Genomic DNA, 26,721 nt, shown 5'->3' with positions numbered 1-26,721 from the left:
TTTATATTAAGTTTTGCATGTAATTTAAAGGTGACAAAAAAACATGTCTATAATGGGTCATCTTTTAGCTTTATCTTCAATAACTAGCTATTCCTAAAAATATGATGAGACATATTGTGCTAAGAGATCATCTCTTGTCGAAGACGAGTCTTTTCTTATTTTCTCTCCCCTCCACCTCATTATAGACATATTGCACTGTATTTACCTTTCTCTTTTTTCTTCTGGGAGCTTAAACTCATTTTTATATAGTGCTGCTACAATTTCTTAAACAAAATCAATAATAGAACACGCACTAGGAGAAATCCTACTGTTTTCCGTCAAAAATGAATGGGAAGTAGCCTGTTAATGAAGCCAAACATTGCAGCAGCGTTTCACCCCCATGCAGCCAAGAAGCAGAGCACCGTGCATTCTAGTTTAACTTTGAATCAGTTTATCGTAGAACAGCCCCCAATTTAAAGGGTTCTTACACACTATATCAAACAAGCAACATTATATAGAAATTTCTCTATTGTGTGTTGATAGTATATGTTACAGAGAGGAAGAAACAAAAATCACACTTTTAAGACTCAACGTTCACTGCTTATTTCCATGATCATTTATAAATGATGGTGCAAATGTCAAGCTTTAACCCACGCATCCACAAAGCCCGTCATGGCCGCATCTGATTCTCCACCCTCGAGTAGAGCCTCATTCGCCTGCCGCATCACTGCTAGAGTTCTCTCTCGGAGCACCCTCCCGCCCTCCGAATCCATCATCCACCTGACCTTTTTGGCAATCTCCTTTGCCTCCACCACCTCCTTGTCGTACCCTTCCATCACGACAGCCAACTCCATCTCTTTCTCGAGAAACACCGCATTCATTTTTTGCTCCGCGTACAATGGCCAGGCCAGCATAGGCACACCTGCCATAGTAGACTCGAGCACCGAGTTCCACCCGCAGTGTGTCACAAAACTTCCCACAGCATGATGTGCTAGAACGTCACCTTGTGGTGCCCATGACTTCACAACTAGGCCCCTGCCCTTGGTCCGGTCCAGGAAACCCTTCGGAAGCAGCACATCCAGGTCCAGCTCTGTAGTCGTGTCGTCGCTCGGCGGGCTCCGCACGACCCAGAGGAACCTTTGTCCACTAGCCTCCAGCCCGGTTGCCACTTCCCTTGTTTGTTTGGCGCTGAACCGGCCGAGGCTGCCAAAGCACAGGAACACCACACTGGCCTTGGGTTGCGTGTCCAACCATGCGAGACACTCGTCTCCACGCTTCACGTCCACCTCCTCTGACTTGACTAGCGGCCCAACGCAGTAGACTGGGGGCGTCGAGAGGCCAGCTGGGGCGGAGAGCCCGGCGAGGATGGTGTCCATGGCACGAGGCTCCAGCGAGCGGAAGGTGTTGATGAAGATGCCCTGTGATCGGAACAGGTTGAGGCTTACATTTAGTAATGCCTGGTAGGACGCACCGTCACGATCCATGAGTGGCTGGATGGAGTGTGTCGCCGGAAACGGGGTGATCCCCGGGACGTGCACGAGTTCTTCGCCCATTTCCCGGAAGCTCCTCGTGGTTTCCCCATGCAGAACCGTGAGGTGCATAAAGAAAGCCAGGATCTGGGCGCCGGAGGTGGAGAAGAAGTAGGCGGGGATGTTGAGCTCCGCGGCTACGTCCATAGCGGCACTGCAGAAGAAGTCCACCACGAGGAAGTCCGGAGATGCACCAGCGAGGAAGTCACGTAGATGCGGGTTGGAGAGGCGGGCGAACGCTAAGGCCGGCATCACGGAGTCGTCGGACTCCAGGAGCTTGACCTGTGGCAGACGATGGAAAGAAATGGAGGGGTTGGCCGCGGAGACACCGGTGAGGAAGGGGCCCGTGGCGCCGGTATCGTACGGCGGGTCCATGAGAACGACGGTGATGGCTAGCCCACGGGCGGCGAAGAGCTTGGCGAGCTCGATCATGGGGACGAGATGCCCCATGAGTGGGGACGAGTAGAGCATCACCCGCGGCTTCCGGGGACTGATCGTGGTGGTGTTGGCTGTGATGCCGTCCATGTCGGCAACAAGAACTTTCGTTGTTGATATGTGGTGTGGGTTGTGGAGTGTAGGCTTGTGTTTGGAATGTCACAAGGTGGTAGGATGGCAAGTGATTGGTGAAGATGACCCAACATGGATTGCAGCCGTGTTGCCCAGGTTATTAGGTGGAGATTGTTTGAACTTGCATCCGTCACTCTAATCTAATGGGCACCGAACCTTCTCAGCCTCAAGGTGGCACACAGAAAGTACCGGGATGCTCACTTTATGTGTATAATATATGGTGATCATCCGATGAAGGCACATTATGCTAGAAAGGGCGACGTCATCAATGACGAACTCAATCAGACTTTACGTCCCGGCCGTGTGTGCTAACGTCCCATGGGGAGATCAGTTCAAGATAGAAACCAATTACTAATTACTAGAATCTGGTACTCCTACTACCTTTGCACGTTAACTAATACAGTAGGGAGTAGTGCTGTCCAAGAAAACAGTATGGAGTAGCAGCAGGCCGGTGAACGTACGTCATTGCTTATTGTGTTAGCCACAGTGCTTTTTTATGATTAAAAAAACAGCAGTACTTCTCTTTTTTTGTTACGAAAGACCTATCTTGATCGACTACCTAAGTATTATCGTCAATCGATCCTTATTCAAAATAATATCAGTGCCATGTTACACAAAACTAGTGTTCTAGCCTTATTCTTAATGTCTGATGATTAATCTTAATATGGGTAGACTAGAGGGTGTGAAGAGTACAAGCCAATACCACTTTAAAGTGGCAAAATGACAGTAATTATTAGAGAAAAATCGGGAAATTGGGGAATTGAAAGGGCAATGAAAACTAGCCGAGAGAGGATGGAAGAGAAAGAGGGGAAAGAAACAAAATACGAAAAGTAAATGTAAATACAATGCAAAACATTTTTTTAGGGGAAAACGTTGTCACTTTATTCAAAGTTCATAGCTTCCTCGGTAGCAATCTCCGAGCTAACACACTCAGGAGAAAGATGGAGCCAAGTTTTACATAGAGATCTAATACAACCTTTCTTAGCAAAGACATGTGCGACTTTATTCACCGAACGTCGCACCCAAGCAACCATGAACTCCTGAAAAGAGCTGAGTAAATCTTTGACCTCCTCAACTAGTTGCCCATTAGTTGAAAGGTCATTTTGGCGTTAAAAAAACAGGCCACGTGTAAGCCGGTTTTGTTTCACGGGATTTGGCTTATATCTTCATACTTTTAAAAATAAAGTAATTCCCTAAAGTAAGCTGAGAACCTTCTGGCACCCACTCAGCTTATAGTCTTATCCGTCATGGGGCCGTCAAGCACCTCTGTGATGGTCACGTGGCAGGAAACATTCCCGAGGCTTGACTGTAAGCTGAGAGCTTTTTTTTCTACTCCCTCTGTATCAAAATATAAGACCTTTTTTGACACTATAATAATGCCGAAAATCATCTTATATTTTGGTACGGAGGGACTATATGCCAAGTGGATTTGATAAGGCAAACACTTCTTTTTCTCATATTTGGCTTATGGGCAATTAAACCGAGTTCTCATTCTTTGCCATGCGTTCTTCACTCAATACTCGGCTTACGAGAAAGTAAGTCGAGTGCCTGTATTTTTACACTCGGCTTACATCCAATCACATGGTGATGTGTTATTTTCCTGTAGTAGTTGTAATAAATTCTTTAAGATTTCAGAGGCTACTCATCGAATGTGGAGGTCAAATATGCTTTCTGTTCTAAATGAAAAGGTTGTGCGTTGCACTCTTGTACATATACTTTCTTATTTTAAGTTAAGATTTAGAAGAAGGTAAACCCTCCTAGGACAAATAATGTTAAGCAACCAACTTTCTTTCTTGAAATCAAAGAAACCAACTTCATGTTAAGAAAATTGGGGTTTTCGGCCTACCCTTTATTCCTCTTCTGTCTCGGTGATGCTGCTCACAATTAAATTTGAGGCTAGTGGGTTAGACCTACTTATACTACTAATTTCAGTCCTCGTTTGTCTGTATGCAGATAACCATCCAAGTTCAAACCAACTTATTTACAAATAGAGTTCAGGTGCGATGAACAACCACAATATAATCCAATTTTGATTGAACACTATTTGTTAGATTCTAGGACATGCACATGTGAGTTGTACGCCATAACTAAACTAAATGGTCAATTATGTAGAGCATAGTCAGAGTTGTAATCTAACCATTGATGATCTAGTTTCTTTCAATTATCAGTGTACCCATATAGTCTTTCCAGTGTACATAGTATATTGTGTTCCACTAATCGAATAGCTTCCTTAAACATATATATAATAGTTAAGTACGTTACAACAAGGACTAATTTCATGTTAAACATGCAAAGTATTTCCATGTACAATTTCACAATGGGGCATCTCGAATATTAATAATTTCAAGTAATTTAAATATAGTTATAAGACACATGATCCCAACATCTCCCAGTTGTCCAGAACTATCATTCAAATATCCGTAAACCGTGTTGCCCAGGTCAGGTGGAGATTGTGTTTGAACTTGCATGCATCCGTGTCACTCTAATGGTCACCGAACCTTCTCAGCTTCTGCTGCTCTACTGCTTCAAGGTGGCAGACCGAAAGAACCTGGATGCTCACTTTGTCCGTATATAGTATGCTAATATATGACGATCATCCTATGAACGAAGGCGCATTATGCTACAAATGACAACGTCATCAATGACGAACGGAACCAGACTGTACGTCCCGGCCGTATGTGCTAACGTCACATGAGGAGATCAGATCAACAAGAAACTAGCTCTAATTTATTAATCTGAGTATACTCCTACTACCTTTCCATGTTAACTATAATAGTATAGAGTACTACTCGTGTCAAAAATGAAAGTAAAATACGGTGTACTTACTGTCCAAGAAAAGATTACGGAGTAGTGCACAGCCCCGTGCTCATGGTTGCGTGGCCTATCTCTCAAGAAAAAGAAAGGTGGTTAACACATGTTATCGCTTATGTATTAGAAGTAATTTTTTTAGGAGTTTACTATTGACACAGGTGCAGGGTGCATTTGCACCTTGGAGCAGAATGACACTTCCACTAGACTATCTAAAGTTAAGTGCCAAGCTAGATTATTTGGGAGAGTCCCTCTACATTATGACGAACTAACTATAGATGACGTGCTTCCTACAATAGACAAGAACTTGAAAGTAATTTCTGGTTGGACAGGAAACTTATGAATGAGTACAAAGGAAGGGTTGTTCTCATGGAAGCGAGCCTAGCCAGCATTCCTATTTATCTTCGCTCTTTCTTTCAATTATCTAAGTGGGATTTGGACCTGATTAATAGGCAAATGACTCATTGCTTCTCGAACGATCTTGAGGGGCATAGGAAATGTCATCTTCTTTTTGAGGGGTGTCACCAGATTTTATCCAATCAAAGCATGGTCCGGGATACATGCAATATCACCGCACCGGGGGTGGGGGTGGGGGTCTAATAGCCAAACATGGCGGCCCAATAGTGACACAATAGCTTTGCTAAATTATGTGCTTTGTAATTTTCTTCTCTACCTTCATGCTTCACATACACACCTCTTCAAACTCTTACATCTTGTCTGCAATGTCTTTGATGATAATGGCAGTTGGCACCCGATACTCACATTGAAGATGTTTTACCGTTGCCGAGCAGTCCATCACATTATGAATCTTCCAAACATAGTTATGGTCATGGACGCCGCCCTCCTCATCACTCAGCCATCTCATAGCTCCATCACCGATGCATGCGTCGTCTAAGTCCATAGGAACATGCAACCCTAGAAGTGCTTCTAGTGGAAACACATACTCATCATCTGCATTCAAAGCCGTTGCTTTATATGATTCCACGACAAGATCAACATTTAATGGTGCAACCATCATCTCGACAACCATTGCAATATATGGCTCTCTTCTTGTGCTGAAGCCATAGCAAGATCATAATCAGGTGGCACAAATGTCCCAGCTATTGTATCCTTGTCGGATGCTTCCATGGCCGGTCCGGTGCTACCAAAGAAGGCCTCTATTTTTGGAACACTTGGTGGTGGTAAACTAGATCAAGAGTACAAGAGAGCCAACACGATAGTGTGAGGTTGCAACTACTTCATCACTGACATATTGTGTAGCTATTGTGTTGGGTAGTTCTGGTTGCATAGTTTTAAATAGCAGGCCATGCTAAATATGGGCAATCCTCCAAATCAACTATAGTGGGGCTATAGCTTTCTATTTTACAACGTCACCGGCTAATTATACATTAATATTATTTAGCGATACCCTGCTCAAAAAACTATAGCCGCGATACAGCGGGGCTATAACCGGCTATTTAGAACTTTCACTGGCGATGATGGGCCTCGGTAGGAAAATAATGGTTTGTTTTGTTTTTTTTCCTTTTTTACTTTCCACTTTTTTCCTTTTGTTTATATTTAAAAATATATACATAACATATTTCAAGATTACTTTAGTTAAATGTTTCAAAATATTTGAACAAACATTCGTACTATTCAAAAAAAGTGTGTACCATTCAGAAAAAAGATCATGAAATTTAAAAAATGTTTAAATGCTTTGAAATAATATTCATGACATTTAAAAAAATAAAATGTTAAAATGTGTCTGTAATTTTAATTAAAAAGTAAGTGGCATTAAAAAAATGTACGTGGAATTCAAAATAGTTTACGTGGCATTTTAGAAAATTTTCACATGTTACAAAAATATGCTTGTGCCATTTAAAAATAATTATAAATAATTTAGTAAATGTACCCAATATTTCAAAAACCGTTTCATACCAATTAAAATTCTATTTGGTATTTAAAAAATTTCCCATGTTTCACTTAAAAAATGTGCCATTTTAAAAATCTGTTCATAAATATGTGAATAAATTGCAAAAAAAGTTTCATACTACTCGAATAAAGTTCAAGCGTTTATCGGCAAAATGTATCATTTTTATTTGAAAGAATATTCTAATATTTGAATATACAGTGAACCTTCTGTAATACATGTTTTTCATTTCTAAAATACACATTGAAGATGCTGTCAATATATAGAGTTGCTTTTTCTCTATGACCCCACGTGTCGCTCTTTCTTCCTAGCGAAGGAAGAGACGATCTCGCCAGGCGCCAACGCCGCCCGGGAGTTTCCCCGCCGCCGTCCTCCGGAGGCCTCACTCCGCCGGCGACCTTAGTCGTCGGTGGTGAGGGGGGTCGCCGGATCTATGCGGGTGGATAGTTTTAGGCCAAATTAGCTTAGTTTTTAGGCTGTTCATCGTCTTGGCTTCGGCGGCAGCGATGGCGCGCTAAATAAAATTTCTTCAGATCCTACTCCGATGAGGTGATTGGTCCTATGGTTGGGGATGGATTTGGAATTCAGTCTGTTCAAGCAAGGATGGCGTGGCGGCGACTGCATTCTCGTGGTGGACCTGTGTCCTCGGGCTCTGTCGTTGTGCCGACGTCTGCTCCAGCGCCGACGCGGAGCTTGAGAGATAGTCCAGGAGCGGATGCAGATTGTGGTCTGCATCAATGTCATCTGGAAGATGATGGATCGTGTGCTAGGTTCGTGGTACGTGGATGGCAGATAAGATTTCCTCCTTCGACGTCTTAGTCATTGAGGGCTGCTAGATCTGGAGTTTGATGGCGTGTCCGGGGTTTGCCCCAGTCTGATTCATTCAACGATAATGGTTTTGCCTTTGGCCAACCACCTTGGAGGTCCGAAAAGCTTCATGTCAGCGATGAAGCCGCGTCGAGCTCGGGTGTGAAGGTGATCCATCATTTTTTCTTTTGATGGCTGCTGTGGTGGTGCCAGAGGCATGTGACGGGCGTCGGTGTCAAGCTCAAAGGTTCCTTCAGTCTTGTTTGTAATTTTACTTCTTGGTTGTTATTCCTTTGTGCAAAGGCTAGCAGTATGCTATTTGTTCAGATTTGCCAGGTCGGTATGTGCGTGACTTGTATTATGATCATATAAATGAGACACGTATTACCTTAAAAAAGATGATGTCAATATATGTTGATCATTTTTGGATACACAATAAACCTTTAAATACTATACTGTGAATTCTTTTGTAATATATAGTGAGAATTTTGTTAAACTATGAAGAACATTTTTGTAATATACATGAAATTTTTGTGTAGTTTCACTGTTTGTACGGATATTTGTTCTTAATTTGTGAATTTTTAAAAAAAGAAAAAGAAAAAGAAAAGGAAAAAGAAAGAAAAAACAAAAGACAGACAAAGCTACTTAATTAATACTCTATTTCAAAAAATAGAATCCGGCCTTCCTAGTATTGGGTCTTCACGCAGCAAATAGAATCCAGCCACTTCGAGCAGGAAAATGTTTCTGGTAGCGAGAACCGGGTGCCCCTGTATCTCACCTTCAGTCTGCCGTTTGACTCGCTGAAGGGGCCAGCGAGATGGGCCGGCCCACTAGCCCCGGCTTTCAGTTCTTTATGTTTTCTGTTTTCGTTATTTTCTTTATTTTTTGCTCATACTTATATGCAAAGAGTAAATTGGTATGAATTATAACATATCAAGGCTGTTAGCAGAGGGAAATCTCCTCCGACGTGAATAGTTTTTTTTTTGCGAGTGACGCTAAAAGAATTAGAATCAGTTGCTTTTGTGGAACCACCTGCAGGTAGAAGCATTCGAGGCAGTCTCAACCACCTCCTATGTTCTGAGTATCGGCAACACATGCTTTGCGGCAGAATGGAGAACCGCTACAGGCCCACGTATTAAAACCACTTTCAGTTACCGTTTATGTAGAAGTGTACGTGGCTTTCTATTTTTGATTCTTGCTTGTTCTGGACCTTGTTAATCGTGGCGGTAATTAATGGATGGTTGTGTGCCGAGGGTCTTTCCCTGTTTTTGAAAAAAAAATGTGTATATTTTTGTATTAAAGCAATCCAAACTAATCAAAGAAAATGTACAGAAGGTTAAGTTTTTTGTTTTGCGGGAGTAAAGAAGGTTAACTTAATAACAAAGTTGGAATTTTAACTTTTTTTAAAAAAAACACAGTACAATTGAAGTCGTTTACATACACAAGTATACACTCACCCGTATAAACACACGCGCGCGCGCGCACACACACACACTACCTCTATGAGCACCTCCGAGGGACTGAGCCAGCACATGATATTGAGATTGATGAAGACGACTTCGTAGTCGATAGGAACGTTTCCTCCCACTTAATGCACGTCGTCGAAAAGCTAAAAACTCTAATGAGTTGGGAATACCAGTGTCCTCTTAACCATCCACCACAGGCTGGTGCGCAGTTAAATTTTTAACTAATTCAATTAGAAAACAGAAGCACATACGAACAGATCCAGCTTTCAAACTAAATGTCGGCAACAATAAACAGATGGAAAAGGCCCCTTGCATAACCGTAAGCTCCAATTCAGTACCAGTTTGTCTAATTCATATCTAGATATTTTCTAAGGATGTCACATCTAATCTCCCACAAATAACGTAGCAACAAGGAACAAAAAAAACTGAGACAAAAAAACAGACCACAAATATAATGGACATCAGGTTATATGTGACATAATTATGTCACATCTAGATGTGTTCTAGACAGACCCATTCAATATTATTTTCCGAGTGAATTCCGGCTTTTACTCCCTAATTAACCATTTTGACACTAGTTATCCCATTTAACAAATTTTCATCCAGATTACCCCATTTAGTGACAATCATGTCTGTTCTTACCCCTTTTAAATTTAAGAGCCTTCTTGCAAAGATCGTGTAAATTTTACTCGACTAAGTGCCCAAATGTACATTTTTATTAAAAAAAAAGATCCGATCATGTTATGTCAATACCTGGTAGTACTACTTTTAAATGGACACACATCATTGGAGCCCGCTGAAAAACACATGCACGACAATAGCACTGCAGGCATGTAAAATAGACTGATGTTTTTGTTTGATGATCTCCCAAAGCTTAAAATAAGTAGTTCCCCCGATGTTCTGCATAAAGGAAGAAAGCTAAAATATCATCACATTAAACCTACAAACCGAGTACGAAAGTGTCACGCGCCGGGCCCGACCTCCTCTGGCGCTCCCGCGAGCGGCAGGGGAGGCAAACCCTGCTGCCGCCAGGCCCCCCTCTTCCCCTCCTCCCTCCCTCGCTGCCGCCAGAGGGCGCGGCCGAGCGAAGCCCCGCCGGCACCGGCGGGGAGGCCACGTCTCCTCGCGCAGGGGTCTTGGCGCGGGCCGAGGAATCTTCGCCAGGATGCTGCGCTCCGCGACCGGCGTGGAAGCACGACGTCAGGGCCGGGTCGGTGGTGTGACAACGTCGCTATGGAGGTGCTGCCCTGGCCAGCTATGGCAACTATAGTGGTCGTCTGAATCTGGATTTAGGGGTTGCGGGCCGGGGGCGGCTGCCCCTGCCGTGGCCTTCCGTCGGCGGGGGTGGCGGCCTGACATGTGGTGGGCTCCCTCTTCCTCCTCTCAATGGCTGCTAGGTTAGGCAAGGTGGCGCAGTGCAGGGTCCCGTTGAGACTGATCAGATCCGGCCGGATCTGGCCCTGGTCGTTGGTGGGCGGCTCGGGGTGATGGCTACGACAACGCCGACGTGTTGGTGCCGGCGGTGGCTGGGTGGGTCACCGTGCGGGGAGGCTCATGGTGATATGCTTGGCAAGTCGGCTGTAGCGGCGGCGGCTGGCATGTTCCGGCGTCGGCTGGTGCATGGGCGGCTTGTGTCAGCCTTCGATTCCTCTCCTTGTTGTCCGGGCACTACTTTCATCGAAGGATTGGATCTCTTCCAGATCCGGTCCATCGCTTGTCTTGCGCCCGGCAGCAAGACCGAGCTCGTCTCGCGCAAGGTAGCATGACCGAGCTCGTTTCACGCCCGGTGAAGCAGGACCGGTCTATGGAGGCCAGTTTTGACCGGCCTATTGGGTCTCGGCGCCGGGGGCTGCCTAGGGGTGTGAAAGGCAAGGCCTTTCCACTCGTCTCTTTGGTTGGGGTAGCAGCGGGTCTCGGGTGAGGTGGTGTCAAGGTCTTGGATGCCGGGGCGGCGGCCCTGGTGGTGATAGCGCGGTGCACATGGGCAGAGCCCGTGGCTCGGTGCTGCCCAGTGGCCATGACCGTGTGGGCGGTGTGGTGTTCGGTGGCGGTGAGTGTTGGCCGAGGTGAAAACCTATTCTTCGGACGGACCGGCGATGGCGAAGCTTGTTCCCTTTCAGAAGGCGTCGTCGTGGCTCTCATTGCCCGTCGTGTTGCTCTAGGGGAAACTCTGATCCTCGGGTCGGGCAGTGGCAGCGCTCCGGTGTTGTAAGCTTCCTGAAGGCGCCACCTTGGAGCCCACATTTCATCGTATGCGGCTTCATCTCTTCGCAATGGTTTGTTCACGGTTGGGGAGCCTGGTTGCTCTTGTAGTGGTAGGGGTGGTGTTGTTCCGCTCAGCGCCTATGTATCCTGCCTTGGTTATGTGCGTGTGCTGCGGTGGCGTGCGTTTGTACCGTGTTATGGATAATCGTTGCTTTATATATAAAACCGGACGAAAGCCTTTTTGGGTAACCTACAAACCACAACCCACAATACAAAATTGAACGTACTTTACCGCCGAAGATAATTGTTTCTCTTTCCCTCAATGTGGTGCGCACGTACGTGACAACCATGAGAAAAAAAACCAGGTGCGGCTAAACTAATTGACCGGGTCGGGCATTGGAAAAAAATGCCAAGAAATCTGATGACAAGGAGTTAGCTGGCAAATCGCTCTCAAAAATCTTACTGGGGTAAAAACTGGCAAGACTTTTGCTAAATGGGGTAATTGGGATGAAAAAATGTTAAATGAGGTAGTTAGTGCCAAAATGTGAAAGTAAAGGGTAAAAACTGAAATTCACTCTTATTTTCCCTTGCCAGTTGCCACGGCAAATCGAATGCGGTTGCGTTGTCCATCACGGGTGCCAACTCTGCAAAGTTCGTTCGCTAGCTTAATTGACCGAAAGCAGCACGGCACCACCGCTTTCTCTTCAATTTTCTGGGCTTAATTCGAGTCAGCCATTACCTTCTAACCACCAGCACACGCATCCATGCCCGGTAATCAAAAGAAACCATTATTGCCGAGCTCTAAATCTCCTTGGATGTGCCTATATATGGCCATGGAGGCAGAGATCGATCACCCAGTCCATCCACCACGCCAAATCGTCACACGCATAACAACCTAGTACGCCACAAGAATTAGGCACTCAATATCGATCACATCGACAATTAATCGGGCAGCCCAGCTAGGCCAGCTCAATCTCAATGAGCTCGCTGAGATCCCAGCTCGTGGTTGTCGTTCTGGTCATGGCAGTAGCTGCTGCTGGCGGCCTTTCCTTGGTGAGCGTGGAAGAAAGGCCAGCTCTACTCCGTGGCATGGCGCCGTCCACGCCGACCTCGGTGGGGGGCGTCAAGTTGCCGTGGCGGCGCCGTGTGCTGCGCCGGGGAGAGAAGATCCTGGCCTGGCGGTGGCGCCACAATCCGCCTTCCGGCCCGAGCAGCCGTGGTCACGCCGTTGTCACCGTCTCGCCGGACGAGGAGGAGAAGAACCAGGGTCCCGCCCAAAACATTGGTCCATCAGTGCCATGACCAACGCACGTATGTACTATATGATTATGAAATATGAATACGGTCGATAACGTGAATCGCCTATATGTATGATGATGTACGCATGAACGCATGCATCTAAGGACTCATGCATGCATTGCATGAGCTGGAGTATGTATTGTGTATACCGGCGGTCTCCTTATATGTATACAAGGTAATGTGCAACGAGCAATCCATTAGTATTTTATGTAATTTATTTAGTCTCACAATTTTGTACCATCTTGTGAATTAGACTTTGTATTTGTTTGTGTTTGACTACACGTAAAACCGATGATGCAGACAACGATAGAGAAATATAAGGCGAAGCCGGTCGATTAGTTTAGCAGGCTGGGAAGCTAAGCAAGCACAGGCATACTTTGGTGCGGTGCTAATGCTACTAGGGCTCTTTTTTTCTTCTTGAGATGATGTACTAGGCTACTAGCTAGCATTCTGTATGCTACCAGATATGATGACATATTATTGCATGCAAGCGAGGTAATTTGTTTTCATTCGAAATATGGTACCACAGTTCATAACCGAGCTTGTATATCCAGGTCACTGCCACCGTGCATTGCTCCACTGCACATCTAGTCTAAAGAAGAGGCGCACGTCACCAAACACCTAACAGGAACTAAATGCCATGTGTAGAATCCGTGTGATCAAATGATGTACCTGATCCATCAGAAAAGCAAAAGCGGGCGACATGTCACTCTTCTCTTGATATCCATACGCTGATTTTAGATGGGTAGTTTTGCTGTATAAACTACTATCTCTGTACCGAAATACTTGTAATTGGGAGAACTTGTACAGAGGGAGTACCAGTTGTGTAAACACGTGCTAAAGTAGATAACCTGATGTCGTGGATAAATCAAGGAAGTTAACCATGATGAACTGTCATGCTGATGACGTGACAAACATGCAAAACTTATTGATGTATAGATGACTTGCATGGATTTAAAAATATAGTGTGTTGCAGCTATCCAAAAAAAAAGGTAGAAGACATTTTTTTTATTTGCGCGGGAAATAGAAGATGTATTACATGTCGTCCATCAATCCCATCCCTTCCCATCCATTAGTCGGTAGCTGCCATATACACTCGAACTTGTACTCCATCTGTCCCAGAGAGATCCCTCGCAACAATTCCTTAAGCGTTTTTACATGTTTTTTTTTGTTTTCAAGCATCCACAAATAGGCACCATGCCTATTCATTTGCGGTTGAAAATTTAAGAATGCGATAAGTAGAACACATGTTTTCTTGAGATCATGAGAAAACTAGACAAGATAGAATCCTAGTGTCATCGGTGTGCATGACATAGGCGACGACATGATCCAGTTTCTTTGGTGGCATGTTCCTCGAGCATCTTCCCCTGAGGCCACCAAGCATAGGCCACGCAGTCGATGGCGACAGCATGGCTCTTTTTGTGGGGCAGTTCTGCGGCATCTGCATGCAATGGCTTGAGGCAGTGGAGATGAAAATGCAGAGGTAGTGGCATTGTTGCGAGCTTAACTGGCAGCCGCTGGTGCTGAAGGTGGCGGCTAGGCACATCTCGGAGTTAGTGTTGGCAGAGTTGCATTGGTGCCCGGTGGTTGGGAAATCTGTCATGCGACAACGATCCCATGATATGCGGGTTCAAGTGTGTCAACGGTGGGCCGAATGTCGCGGTTCAGGCATCTCGCGCAGCCATTGATATATTGATATGCTTTAACCACATTCATAATTTTTTTAACTCTAATGCTTCAGTAGAAATGAATTTGCATGTCTTTATGATTTATCTATAATAACATGTTAATAAAGTCCTAGCACTAGTTTTGGTTTTTCAGTGTTTTTGGTTTCATGGAAAACAAGCATTTTATGCTCACAACAAAAAATTGAGAAGTGTTTTTGGATGACAAGAGCACCACCGCCGAAAGAGAAGGGTAGTGTAGGTCACAGAAGGCCCAGGCGCCCTAGGGTTGAGGTGCATGTGCTCAATAATGCCGCTCTGCCCTGTGCCCCTCCAGATTATATATACACCAAAACCCCTACATAGATTATGTCACAACTTTCTGTGGCCATCACTTAGCATTACAATGTGTTTTCATCTACAACCATGTTCTATTACCCTGCTGGCGCAGGAATTCATCGCCATCTTCATAAAAAAATGATATTCGGCTCTTCGCGGCTCCATGATGATGTTTGAGTAGTTAAACCCCTAAACTATTGTTGCCTGGAAGTAGTCATGAGGCAATCTCTCACTTCCGCTTCAATACAACTAGATCGGGATCGCGCCTTGGCGCAAGGGTGCCGGTCCCAACGTGTTGATCAAAACCGGTAATGCTAAGTTAGAAGGAATCCAGGTTTAGCACGGGTATTCAAACAGGATATAACAAACTAAAAGGAAAAATTAAACATTCACATGAGCAAAACATCATCGAGTTCAACATCGTCATAAGAATTAAGGCAACATTCAGTTCAGTGCGTTCGTGAAACCACAAAAGGTAACCACCTGACATTAAGTTCGGTACTAAGAGCACGAACACAAGAGAGAAAGTACCAAAAGGAGGAACACAATAAAAAGGTAATAAAAATCTACATGGCCATAGCTATTAGGCATATACTATAATAAGTTGCTTCATTCAATTGCATAGGACGATTTATATGTGTCGACAATGCACTTGCGATTTTGTACCTTAGCCTTTTAAAGGTTATGGACAATGAGCGATGGTTTCCTCTTTTCAATTTCGAAGGCAAAGACACATATCTGATACTCTCTAATCCCTGCCACTTTGACAAAGTCTCACAAACTATTTGTTATCGTTGGTCTCTTGTCCGTACTCATCTTCATCCGGACCTGTCTCATAACATATCTAGTGCTGAGACTAAACATCATGTCCTTGACCGGTTCATTGAGATGGTCCTTTAGATGCAGTTTTGTGAAGCGACATGATAAGTACCGCGAAAAGAAACATGCATTGGTCACAGCTGGGTACTACAATAATTCACTTGTAAGAAGTAGTAGGGTATTTAAGGTCCATAACATCCTCGTCCAGGAGCGACGAAGGTATAGCAATCATATCCAACCCAGAAACAAAGACACTGGAGCATTGCATATAAAATATAACATAGCATGATAGAGGTTCCAAGTAATACAATACATAAAAGATCTATGAACTTACCCAGGAAAATTTAGAAAATACAATGCCTCTCAATTCCAATGGGACCTTAAACAAAGAGGTATAGCAGTCCATATCAAAACTATAGAAGCACATTCAAATTAGAAAACAGTAAGCAACAATCCATCAAGCATTTGAATGAAAACAACTCAAAGCAAGGCACACAATAATTTCCAGTCATATCCAACCCAGTCTATTACATACCAGTGTGGCATTTTCTTAGGAAATGCAGCATGATATACCAAAAGGAAGTTTAAGTACCTTATACCAAAAGAAAGGCATGATTAATCATTCATCAACTAATATCTCCGGATTATGAGTGACAGGAATAACAATAGTATGGACAATACATAAAAATACCTTATATGTGCACACAAACTCATGACAATTAAACGACTTTACATCATGGATACAACTCAACCACCCGAATACCGACCAATGTAAACTATTTTTACATAGCATATTGGGCAAAAATTGTATACCCTGCATATAGACAGGAATATTTTCTGGTTGTCGTTCTTTGAATAGGCCTTCCTGCACAAAATCAATTGGTGCCCGTCAGTTATACCAACATAAACATAAGATTTCTTTGTTTACAGACACACACAATAAATGTAGATCCTTTTGTAAGATCGCATCAATTCAAGAGCTTGGATATCCAGTAGAATGTGTAACAAAAATTTAGAGCACAATGCATCTTTGCAAACATTAACACCAATAAATCGACATCCCCTTCCAAAAGCAATACATGAGAGGGAAGCCACATATATTGTTGAAAAGAAAAATCAATCAAGGCTCAATCCAGTCATACCTTGCAATCAGTTGAAGCTTTCTTTCCCTTCTATGGAACCCAACAAATCATCTAGTGGGAAAATAACCAGCATCCACATATTCTCTGTCAGGTTCCATATTGAATACTAAATACAGTCACATAAAACCCCGTTTCTGTTGGACGAACAAATCATAGATCAGCATCACATTAATGAACAGGTGAATGGCTGAAAAGAAGATCCCCGAGAACAGGGCATCTATGCAGGGGCATTTACATGAATAGAGTAGAGATGAGCGATAGGTAACCATTAGCATTTTCCAAACCTATCACTTCCTCCCATTGTAGTATTTCTACACATTAGTAATATAACACCAAGAAAATAAATAAGCAAACCATCATTTGCTCTCCTAATTTTGTAGAAAAGGGTAGAGGTTCAGTTCAGGAACCAGAAATGGGAATAAGAAAATGATAGATTTTCAGATGAATGGAACACTTCTTGGCTAAGCATCAGACACACAAGATTAGTGATGCTAGCTAGTTACACAAATCCATGTCCAACCTAATCATGTGTACACACTCTGCTTCCTATTCTTCCTGTCCGACTCTCACCGGGGCAGCACACCACACCAAAAACAAGAAATGAAGAAATAAAATGGACACTTGATAAAGAAAGTAGTACATGATGTAAATCAGTACCAAATAAAAAGTTCAGAACTAACATCATCTCCTAGAAGCAGAAAAAAAATCAATTTAGGATAAAAAACAAGAGCTAAAGCAGAATAGAACTTCATAAATGTGATCAAATTCAGAACCAGCATCACCTCCTAGAAGCAGAAAAAATTCAAAGAAGCCTATATGCACAGAAAGTTTGGCAAGATAAAAAGTAGCAGGCCTAAATATGCTTCTCTCAATCTTTGATATTTCTGAAAATCTACATTTTACATTGAATAAATATTACAATGCACATGGCAATAGTGCGGCCAAAGGCAGGAAACCATGTACTGCCATCACACAATATATAACAGGGAATCAAGCTTGAGAGAGACTTGCAAGGTCATCGGCAGTACCTCATCAGGTAATCCATAACCTGCGAGCCAAGATCATCGGTAGTACCTCGTCGGCAGTACCTAGGCGACCTGCAAGATCATTGGTCAGAGAGAGAGAGAGAGAGAGAGAGAGAGAGAGAGAGAGAGAGAGAGAGAGAGATGAACCTGGACGGAGTGCGTGGTTCTCACCGTCGACAGCGGTGGCGTGCCGGGGAGGTCATCGTAGAGGGTGCTCCTGGATCCGCCGGTCAGTGGGCGGCACCGGCGAGTGCACCTTGGCCCGTCACCCCCTGCGCGCACTGAGTGTGCACTGGATCCGCCGTTCAGTGGGCGGCGCCGGCGAGCGCACCTTGGCCTGCATTGCCTGTCCAAGCACCATAGTACAACTACTTCAATAGTGCAGTAACCATGTAAACAAAAAGATACAGAGCTGCAACAGAAGAAATGCTAGATGACTAATTTGTTGATGCCAAAATAAGATTATTAGATACATATCATTAATTAACAAAAACCATGGAAAGAAATCATCTATTATAAGCTGGAAGACATAGTAATTCAGGTTTTTGCTGATCATAATTAAGATCATGTGGCAAGTTTCACCATTGAGCACAGAAAGCTTGAGACATGATGAAGTACTTTATATAGCAAGGCATGATCCATCCAAGCTATGTGATGAGCATAACTACTTCAAAATATAGGATTTTTAAAAAGAACTTCTAATCTGATTTGGTGGCAAATCTTGCTGCAGCAGCAAGTGCTAATGCACCTGATAAAATATAAACCTTCAAATTAGTTACAGGAAAATATGGAAGGAAGCAGAGAGGAAAAAATTAAGAAATATACTAAGGGCTGTAACTAAACGTCACACATCTCACAATCAGATAAGAACTTAGTGCCAAGTCAGCTAACTTTTCACCTAACCACACTACGAACCATAGTAATAGACCTAGATAAGCAGCTAGATGGGACAAAGCGAGTACAAGACCAAGAAAGGGAGCAAGAAGGAACCTCTTCCATCTCTATCAGGTAGTCGAAGTGATAAGAAGCAATGAGCACGACGAACATGTCACCGCCCCGCGATCCAGCTGCGAGACGACGAACGAATCAGGAACAGGCACATAACATACAGCTAGGAGAGAATCGAACGAGAGCGAGAGGAAGGGAACCTGAAGGACAATGACAATGGCAACATGGACAGCCGTCTCGGCGGCCGACGCTGCTCAGGGTACCGGTACTGGCATCGCGAGAGCTCATCTAAGGAGCAGCGATGCGGAGCAGCAGTAGCCATGGTGCTTCCGGGAGGCGATGATCCGCTGGGTAGGTGAAAGGACGGGAGAATCAAAACTGGATGGAGCTGAACCTAGCCGCCGCCGCCAAACAGCTAGATCATACTCCCTCCGTCTGTAAATACTTGTCGCAGAGATGGATGTATCTAGACGTATTTAAGTTCTAGATACATCTATTTTTATCCATTTCTCCGACAAGTATTTCCGGACGGAGGGAGTATATAGGGGAGTAAGTGGTTCTAGTCATATCCGAACACTCCTGCTATTTTCTTGTGCTACATCAATTGCGTTCCATTCATTTTTGACATCAAGGAGCTTTTCCCACAAGATACAGGAGAATGTTATTACTTATTAGTACATTGAAAGCACACATCAATTTGTAGGGGGGTAGAAGGGAGCTAACATCGAGTCTGATCCATTAATATTTTCAGTATTTTTATTCACTTGCTTCAAATATTCTGAGGAATAGTAATAGACAACTAAAATGGTGGGTTTAGGTAACCTGTTTTGAAAAAAATTGTTGCACAATTGCATGTCCAAATTTATTCAAGCTAACACAAAATAAACAGGTCTAATAGTTAGAAGGCCACAAAGTACATGCCTGGAGCAACGATGTTATATTACAGTGTGTATAGATGGAAAATGATGACACAACATTTTCAAAGTGTAACCTAAGCAACTACCAGAGGCTAGTACTGCAATAAAGTTTTGGGTGAACTGGATATCTACATTCCTAATTCCTTACAAACAACTGGATATCTACATACTCTAAATTCTGAAGCACCATCATGGTCTCATTTCAGATTTTCCACCGGCATATTAATATTGGAGGACCAACATGTCATAAGGTTAGCTAAGCTGGTTCTCTAATTATTGCCAGGGTAGAATAAGAAGAGCATACTAATGCCTTAGACCTGATGGTGTCAGCTAAACATGCTAAATACCAAGTTAGCAACAATGGACCCTAGTGGCGCTAATATTGCTGCTTATTGTAAGCCTCATGTGACTCTGGTAGTTCGCATTGACACTGCACACAGTATGACAAAGACTTTAGCTGAAAAGAAATGGTGGACATAGTAATTAAACAGCCTATGTATAAGAATCCATGTGGACTGTGAAAGCATATACCATTAAAGGTTGTTTTTAAGGAATCATTTTGTGAATCTTGTGAATCATTTTGATCCATGAATCAAGATCGCACATCAATTATCATAGACATTATATACGACATACCAAATGTTGCTATAAACTATCAGAAAGACACCATAGAAATAAAGTACTATCTCAAGGGAAATATCTTTAAAACAGACTGAAAAATCTTTAAAACTGAACCGTACAAACAAACGAATATATATGCTTGCATCATGAAAATACACAAATTTGATGTGAAAACTGAGAAAGAAAGCACTACCTTTCGATACGCCTGAGCATCTCCAGGCTGACCTTAGCCTCAGTATCGCCGGGCTGGATCCTCTTCCGGAACACCTCGTTCCCCCAGCGGAGCCTGCCCACAGTCATCACCCCGCACCACTGGATCCCCTTGGACACATTCTCGGCGCATCACCATTAAAAAAAGATGTTCACCATTCTAGTCACACAAGCATAGAGCTTCAAATATCTCACCTTCATGAACCATAAAAACATTACTTGACTGAGTACAAAATCGAAGAGCATAAAATCTGCAGTTAATCAAGAGAGTGGGGCTACTAATTAAGCATGGATTTTCATGTAGCAAATGAAGATTCTAGATTTATTAACTTAACAAATTACCAGTCCTAAAGGTCGAGGCGGGTGCATGGAAACACATTCCTTACAACAACTGTCCTGATACAGAAAAACTCACCGGTATCAGTCACGGTACATGAAGACAGAAGCAATAAAAAATAGCAGTATAAAAGGAATCTTGAAAATCCATTATAAAGGAAGAAAACTTGGTCATGAATGCACTGGTTGCAGCTTTTGTGCTAATTGTCCGCTGGTGTGACAAATAAAGACAATGTCATATTCAAAACGAGGCTAAAATTATTACTGATTTAGTTCTAATTCCATATAGTAATTAAAATGCTTAGAAAGATGCGGACTACTTGGCACTTTAGGAACTGGCCACTGCAAATAAACCCACAGGGTCTTGGGTATTGGTTGTCGGACATTATTTCTACATATGACTTTTCAGCAAAACCAAGATAGCATCAACCATTACTCCACTAAACAGATCGGTCAGTCACCTTTAGGATAGATTGTGGTTGCTCATATGTGTCAACAAATTACAATTTCATATGTAGGAGTGGGTCAATGCAAGCCGTTAGCAAGCAGTCACATGGCCGATTAAAAAAAAGATAGTTATGTCTAACAGAATATGTATGGACCAACTATACTCACATATATCAGCCATGAGTGGAAGTAGTTGACAACAAACTATGATCCTAGAAAGTATGACTAAAAGTTTGTCTATCAATGTAAAAACAAAAACACATTTGTAGATCAGCAAACAGAGGAGATGCCAACAGTGAAGTAAAACTTCATCAAGAATCATATTTTCAGGAGAGAACAAATAGTGCAGACCTTGCAGTATGACTGTAAAAAATATTGCTAGGATGGCCTAAAGACAGTAAAAGCCTAAAACTTGCCAATTGTAAACAAACACAAAAGCAAGACACGTCACAACAGAAGTAGTAGTACAACTCCCAGATCTCTGGAACAATTTTCGCTTCGTTATATTATCGCCTCGGAAATATAGTCAAATCCTCACTTCTAGCAGCGCATATAAGCATATCACTAAGATAGCGAGGGAAATGGCGGGCAAAGGAGGGAGCTCAGCAAGAGGAGGAAAAGGGGGAACTCACCTTGGCCTTGGGACTGCTGGTTGCTGCCATGGAAGAGCTCTGAACCATGGAGCAGTCACGTACGCATCCTTGATTGTTTGTTGCTATAATATACCAATAATTAGTACCCAAAATAGATATTCTAGATAGAGATTCTGCAAGTGCACTCACCTTGTCCAAGTCCAATGCTTTATGGCTCTGAATTCTGACAGTAGACCAAGTTCCATCAACCTCCATAATAACCAAATCACTGAATCCACTATCTATCTTATGGTCGTTTCCCAATATTTTTGGCTCCTTGTTCTCACACATTATTTGTTACAGTCAGCTATCGTTTTAACAGCCACTACCTGCAAAACAAAATGGCCACATTAGTTGCCCTATCAGTTAATACTGAGACAGATTTACATGCATACTCACCTCATGCATGTCCAAAGTTGTAGCAAGAATATGCAACTACTGTTGAATAAAAACAAACTAAAACTATTATTGTTTCCAAATCTATTAGTTTGGAAATCAATTGCATCGTGGGTCCTGTAAACAGAGAAGCAAATGTGAAATTTATATGTGGTTCAAAATATTTTAGTGGTCCCGCCCATAGTCAAAAAAAGACATTTTGGGACTAACATACATGTGGCTAATGCACGAATAGCATGCATGTTGGGCTAACAATATTCTGAAATCAAAATCCGCACACCATTTATCACATGTCCTGATTTATAAAGCTGAATTAAAGAGATAGCAGATATTACTAATGGGGTCATTTTAATTACTATAATTGTCATTTGCCCAAAAAAACAGCTGAAAATATCCTATATGCCACTGGGTGTCGTGTCATGTAAAATAAAATTCAAAAAAATATATATAACACTAACTTAGGCAAAAAGCACTTTGTCCTCCCTTTCTTTCTGTGCCCGTCAACCAATCAAATGATGGCAAAAAGTGAAACCAAACAGAAGGAAAGGAGGGGTCACTCTGTTCCCAGCGAATTTGTCCATATGCACAAATATAATCATGCCCACTAATTTGTCCATATGCACACATATAAAACAAACTGAGGAGTTATGAGCAGGGAGTTAATAAAAGACTACCAATCACTCTAGCAGATGGAGCCATCCCATTGTATCCTCTCAGACCGTGACACCTCTCGGAGCTAGTCGAAGAAAAATCTCCAGAGGTTGAAGACAAACCTTTCTAGGAGAAATTGACCACCGCAACAACTATCCTTGCAACCAACCGCGAGCAACAACCTAAATAACAATAGATCAAGCCGCAAGTCAGCCTTGGAGAGAGAGAGAGAGAGCGTGTGTGTGTGTGAGGGAGGGAGAGAAAAGGAGAGGAACCTGCGGGGCCGTCGCCACCGACGCGCCGACGGGGGACGTGCCGCTCCCGGCCGGCCCTCCAGACCGACGTCTCGGAGGAATCGACCCCACAAGGGGCGAATCCACTGGCCACGGGAGATTAGGTGAGGGGATTGGGAGAGGGTGGGGGCCGGCAGGGATGGGAAGAGGGTGGGGGCCGCCAGGGAGGGGGAGAGGGCGGGGGCGCGGTGGTGGTGGTGGTGGACGACGATGACGCCGGCGGCCGGCTCAGAGGAATCGAACCCCCAAGGGGCTCCCCACTGGCCACGGGAGAGAAGGTCAGGGCCGGCGAGGATGGGGAGGGGGCGGGGCATCGGCCACTGCGAGCGGGACGAGCGAGGCGGGACGGCGGGGTCGTGGTCATCGGCCACGGCCACGGCGAGCGCGACAGCGGGGCGGGGCGGGCGAGCGAGGCGGCGGGGCGGGGCAGGGCGGGCGAGCGGGGCGGGGTGGGCGAGGCGGCGGGGCGAGGCAGGGCGGGCGAGCGAGGCGGGGCGGGCTAGGGAGGGAGGCGGCTGCGGGAGGGAGGGAGAGAAGAGGAGGCTAGGGTAGCCGGCCCTTTTATACCCCCAATACGCGAAATGACCAAAATACCCCGGCGGGGGCACGGTATTTACATTTTGCCGCCATTACTATTCATTCCAGCAGTGTCAATCCCAGATCCAACGGCCTAGGCTTCTCCAGATCTCGATCGGACGGACGAAAACGCATCAAGCCACCCGATCCGACGGCCGAGAATCGCGATCGCTGAGGAGGCTTGTACATCCATCCTTCTCTTATTTCTGGATGAACACACTAGCTGTCTAACAAGATTATGAGCCATCTAATGTATTCTCTATTTTGATTATGCCTATGTGTTGATTTGTTACTTTATAATATGATTATATGTGATTTTTATGTCTGATTTATAGATGTATATTGCTCTTTGATTATTTATTTACTTATTCATTGGACAGTTTGAGTGAATGACCAATAGTGTGAGTGATATACCTTAGTTGAGTTTAATTTTGCAAGTAAGGTACCTCGGTGATAGTAAGAGGATAATGAGTTTACCATGGTGTCGGCACTAAACATAAAGCCAATAAACTTGTGTTGTAGAGCACTCTAATTACCGGATAAAATGCAAGCATGTTGGAAGCGTCATATATGTGTCATGTATTTTCAGTTTTTCAGGGCAGATGTCTATATATGTTGTCTGATGATTGATGTTTTTTTTGTTGTAGACAAAGCGCCATTTTCTTCTTCTTGTTAACTTGCTAGTGGATGATGTGGCTAGTGGGTTGGAGGGGCCAATAGGCATTTCTTTTCGGTTCTGACTACCCTCTCCAACAGTTGTTGTGCTCTGTGCAAGCCATCTAGGTAGTCTGGCAGAGCGGTACAGACCTAATTTAGCTTGTTAGCGATGGGGATGAGGGCAAAAGCGGCGGTGGCGGAGCTGGAGCTAGCCATAATTAGGGTTGGATGTCGAAGAGGAAGTAGGCTTTGAATACCACGAAAGATTAGATGAAGCGTATGCCTCTTGCAGGACGGCGTACGTGTTATATAGCACAGATGGTTTACAAGATATGGTAGTTAGGCGTGGATTAATCCTCAAGCAAACTATACAAGAGATAAGGAGGAATCCCAACAGCCTAACTACCAGATTACATCAACACGCACGCGCTAGCTCTACCAGAAGGTATATACGGTATATACAACACCGTTCATACGTACAATTATATCTAACATCTGCCTGCCGCCGCTGGCCGAGCTGGCCGCCGCGTGCTACCACCTGCTGCTAGCCGCGCCCGTGCGTGCACATATGATTGCGTAGCTGGACACCAGCAGCTAGCCGTGTTGTGCACAGATGCATGCGTAGCTAGCCAGTAGCCGCGCTCGGGAGAAGGTGCTCGTAGTCCTTTCCCTTCAGCCCTGCTGAAGGCCGACCTCTCATAGAGCTGAAGCTCGCCGACCTCAGCATGACCTCGTCCCCTGCACCGCTCCTGGTCGCCGCCCCCCGCCACAGTCCTCCGTGCCGCCAAGCTCCCGACCACGCCCCGCCGCGACCTCGTGCCCCGTCGCTCCTCGTCGCGCGCCGCGCCAAGCCTCGCTCAGCCGCGCCCCGGCGGCGCCCGGCCTCGCGCTCGTGGCACTCGCCGTGCCGCCCCCGCGTTGCAAGCTCCCCTGCCTTCTATGTGTATGAGGAAATGTCAGGGCGAACATATTGAAAATGGGTCGGCTACCGTTGGACGCACCGGCCGATCTAATTGAAAAAATGAACACGGACGGGTAGACGGGGACGTCCATTTGGGTCGGCTGGTTGGAGTTGCTCTAAACTCTTTCATGCATTGGTCATTCTTCTTTAATTTAAATGGTTTGCCTAGATTCACGTGCTTGTTATTGGTTCTTCCTCGCATCATCAAAGTGCTCTCTCTCTCCTTCTTAATTGTTATGCCATGTCATTTTTTTGCTTATGTGGCATAGTTAATACCTGTCCATCGTGGAGCACCGGGAAAGGCCATATGAAATTTTCTCTACGCGGTAAGACACACTGAATTCCATCAGCCGGTCGTGGCCCTTGTACGTACGAGTCGGGTCCGGACTGGAAGAACAACGCGTATCGCGTACGGGAAACAACAAATACACTTTCGCCGTCGGGGCGGGTGCACCGTCGGTCTTGCCAGCGAAAGGCATAATCAATCCATGGACTCCGACGACGTCATCAGTTTCGGCGTCAGGAAGGCTTCAGCAGTGGCGCTGCTATTCAGGGAGGCGATCCACTCTAAGGCGATTTGCAACTTGATGAGCTTCCCGTCGGGCCGTCTATGCCTATGAGGCTGTTGGCGTCTACATAGGGTGCCTCCATTCGAGGGTCAATAGTCACCAGGCCCCCAGGAGATGCGATGCAGTCAGGAGAAAAGGTGCACTCATCAGTCTTATTCCTACTGTGGCAGCTGCTTACTTCTAGCGCCCGAGCCTTGAGCTCCTCGATGCGGCGGGCGATCTTGTGGCGGGTCTTGATCTTTCTGAGCCTGCGCTTAAGCCAGGCCTTGCCGCCATGGCCGCCGCCGTTGAGTTCATGGGTGAAGACGTCGACGCAGTCCTCCATGTTGTAGGAGAGCTCGCGCACCTTGTCACGCCAGTCCCTCTGCTGCTCGTCGAGCGCCGCCGCCCGAGAGAGCTTCACGAGGAGGGCGTTCATGGTGCTCATCTCGTTCCACAACGAGACGATCTGCTTGTGCACGCCGCTGGACAGCTTGTACTTGCTCGCCAGGCGCGAGCAACGCGGCGAGCTTGGGCAGCAGCGTCCTCATGGCTCCCGTCAACGCGCTCGCCACCACCCCCTCCATCTTCCTCGTCTCAATCGCAGAAAAAACAGTAGAAATGCAAGAAACGCGGAGCAGTGGGGGCTTCACGAGGAAGAAGCAGCTTGGATGAAGCGGTCATTGCAAGTTCGCACCGCAACTTGGTAAGAAGAGTTCACATTGCAATAGTGATGCATGCTTGTGTGTTCGTCTCGTCCACCACCAAGCGTGTGGCATGTTGGCGCCGCCCTCTCGCAGCGCCGCTTCTTGTTCTTCTACCTCGGTGGCTGCCTCTCACAGCTCACATATACAATAATGAAGGCGCACGAAATTTGGTGGCCGGAGCCTCACAGTGCCGGCCTTGATCTTCTCTTTCTATTCTCTTGGCTCAAAGAAACAGCACGGTTTACATCCCTTATATAGGGTCA

At 44.8% G+C, this 26,721-nt stretch overlaps 1 protein-coding gene and 1 pseudogene across 1 annotated transcript; both read right to left on the bottom strand.

Annotated features, from left to right (window-relative positions):
• Positions 1 to 407: 407 nt before the first annotated feature.
• LOC125547770 (UDP-glycosyltransferase 88F3-like) lies at positions 408 to 2,228 on the bottom strand. The gene has a single exon (XM_048711546.1). It carries the CDS (start codon positions 2,031 to 2,033, stop codon positions 618 to 620), a length of 1,416 nt encoding a protein of 471 aa, XP_048567503.1. The 5' UTR covers positions 2,034 to 2,228; the 3' UTR covers positions 408 to 617.
• A 23,542-nt stretch (positions 2,229 to 25,770) lies between these two features.
• LOC125546538 lies at positions 25,771 to 26,338 on the bottom strand (annotated as a pseudogene).
• Between the last annotated feature and the right edge of the window lie 383 nt (positions 26,339 to 26,721).

The sequence above is a fragment of the Triticum urartu genome, chromosome 3 (genome assembly GCF_003073215.2).
Source record: "Triticum urartu cultivar G1812 chromosome 3, Tu2.1, whole genome shotgun sequence".
Lineage (NCBI taxonomy): Eukaryota > Viridiplantae > Streptophyta > Magnoliopsida > Poales > Poaceae > Triticum > Triticum urartu.
The sequence above is the reverse complement of the archived record's forward strand: the minus strand, read 5'-3'. Positions and strand labels throughout refer to the sequence as shown.

Coding starts and splice junctions, on each gene's coding strand:
- LOC125547770 (XM_048711546.1), bottom strand. CDS start 2,033: ATGGACGGCATCACAGCCAACACCACCACGATCAGTCCCCGGAAGCCG.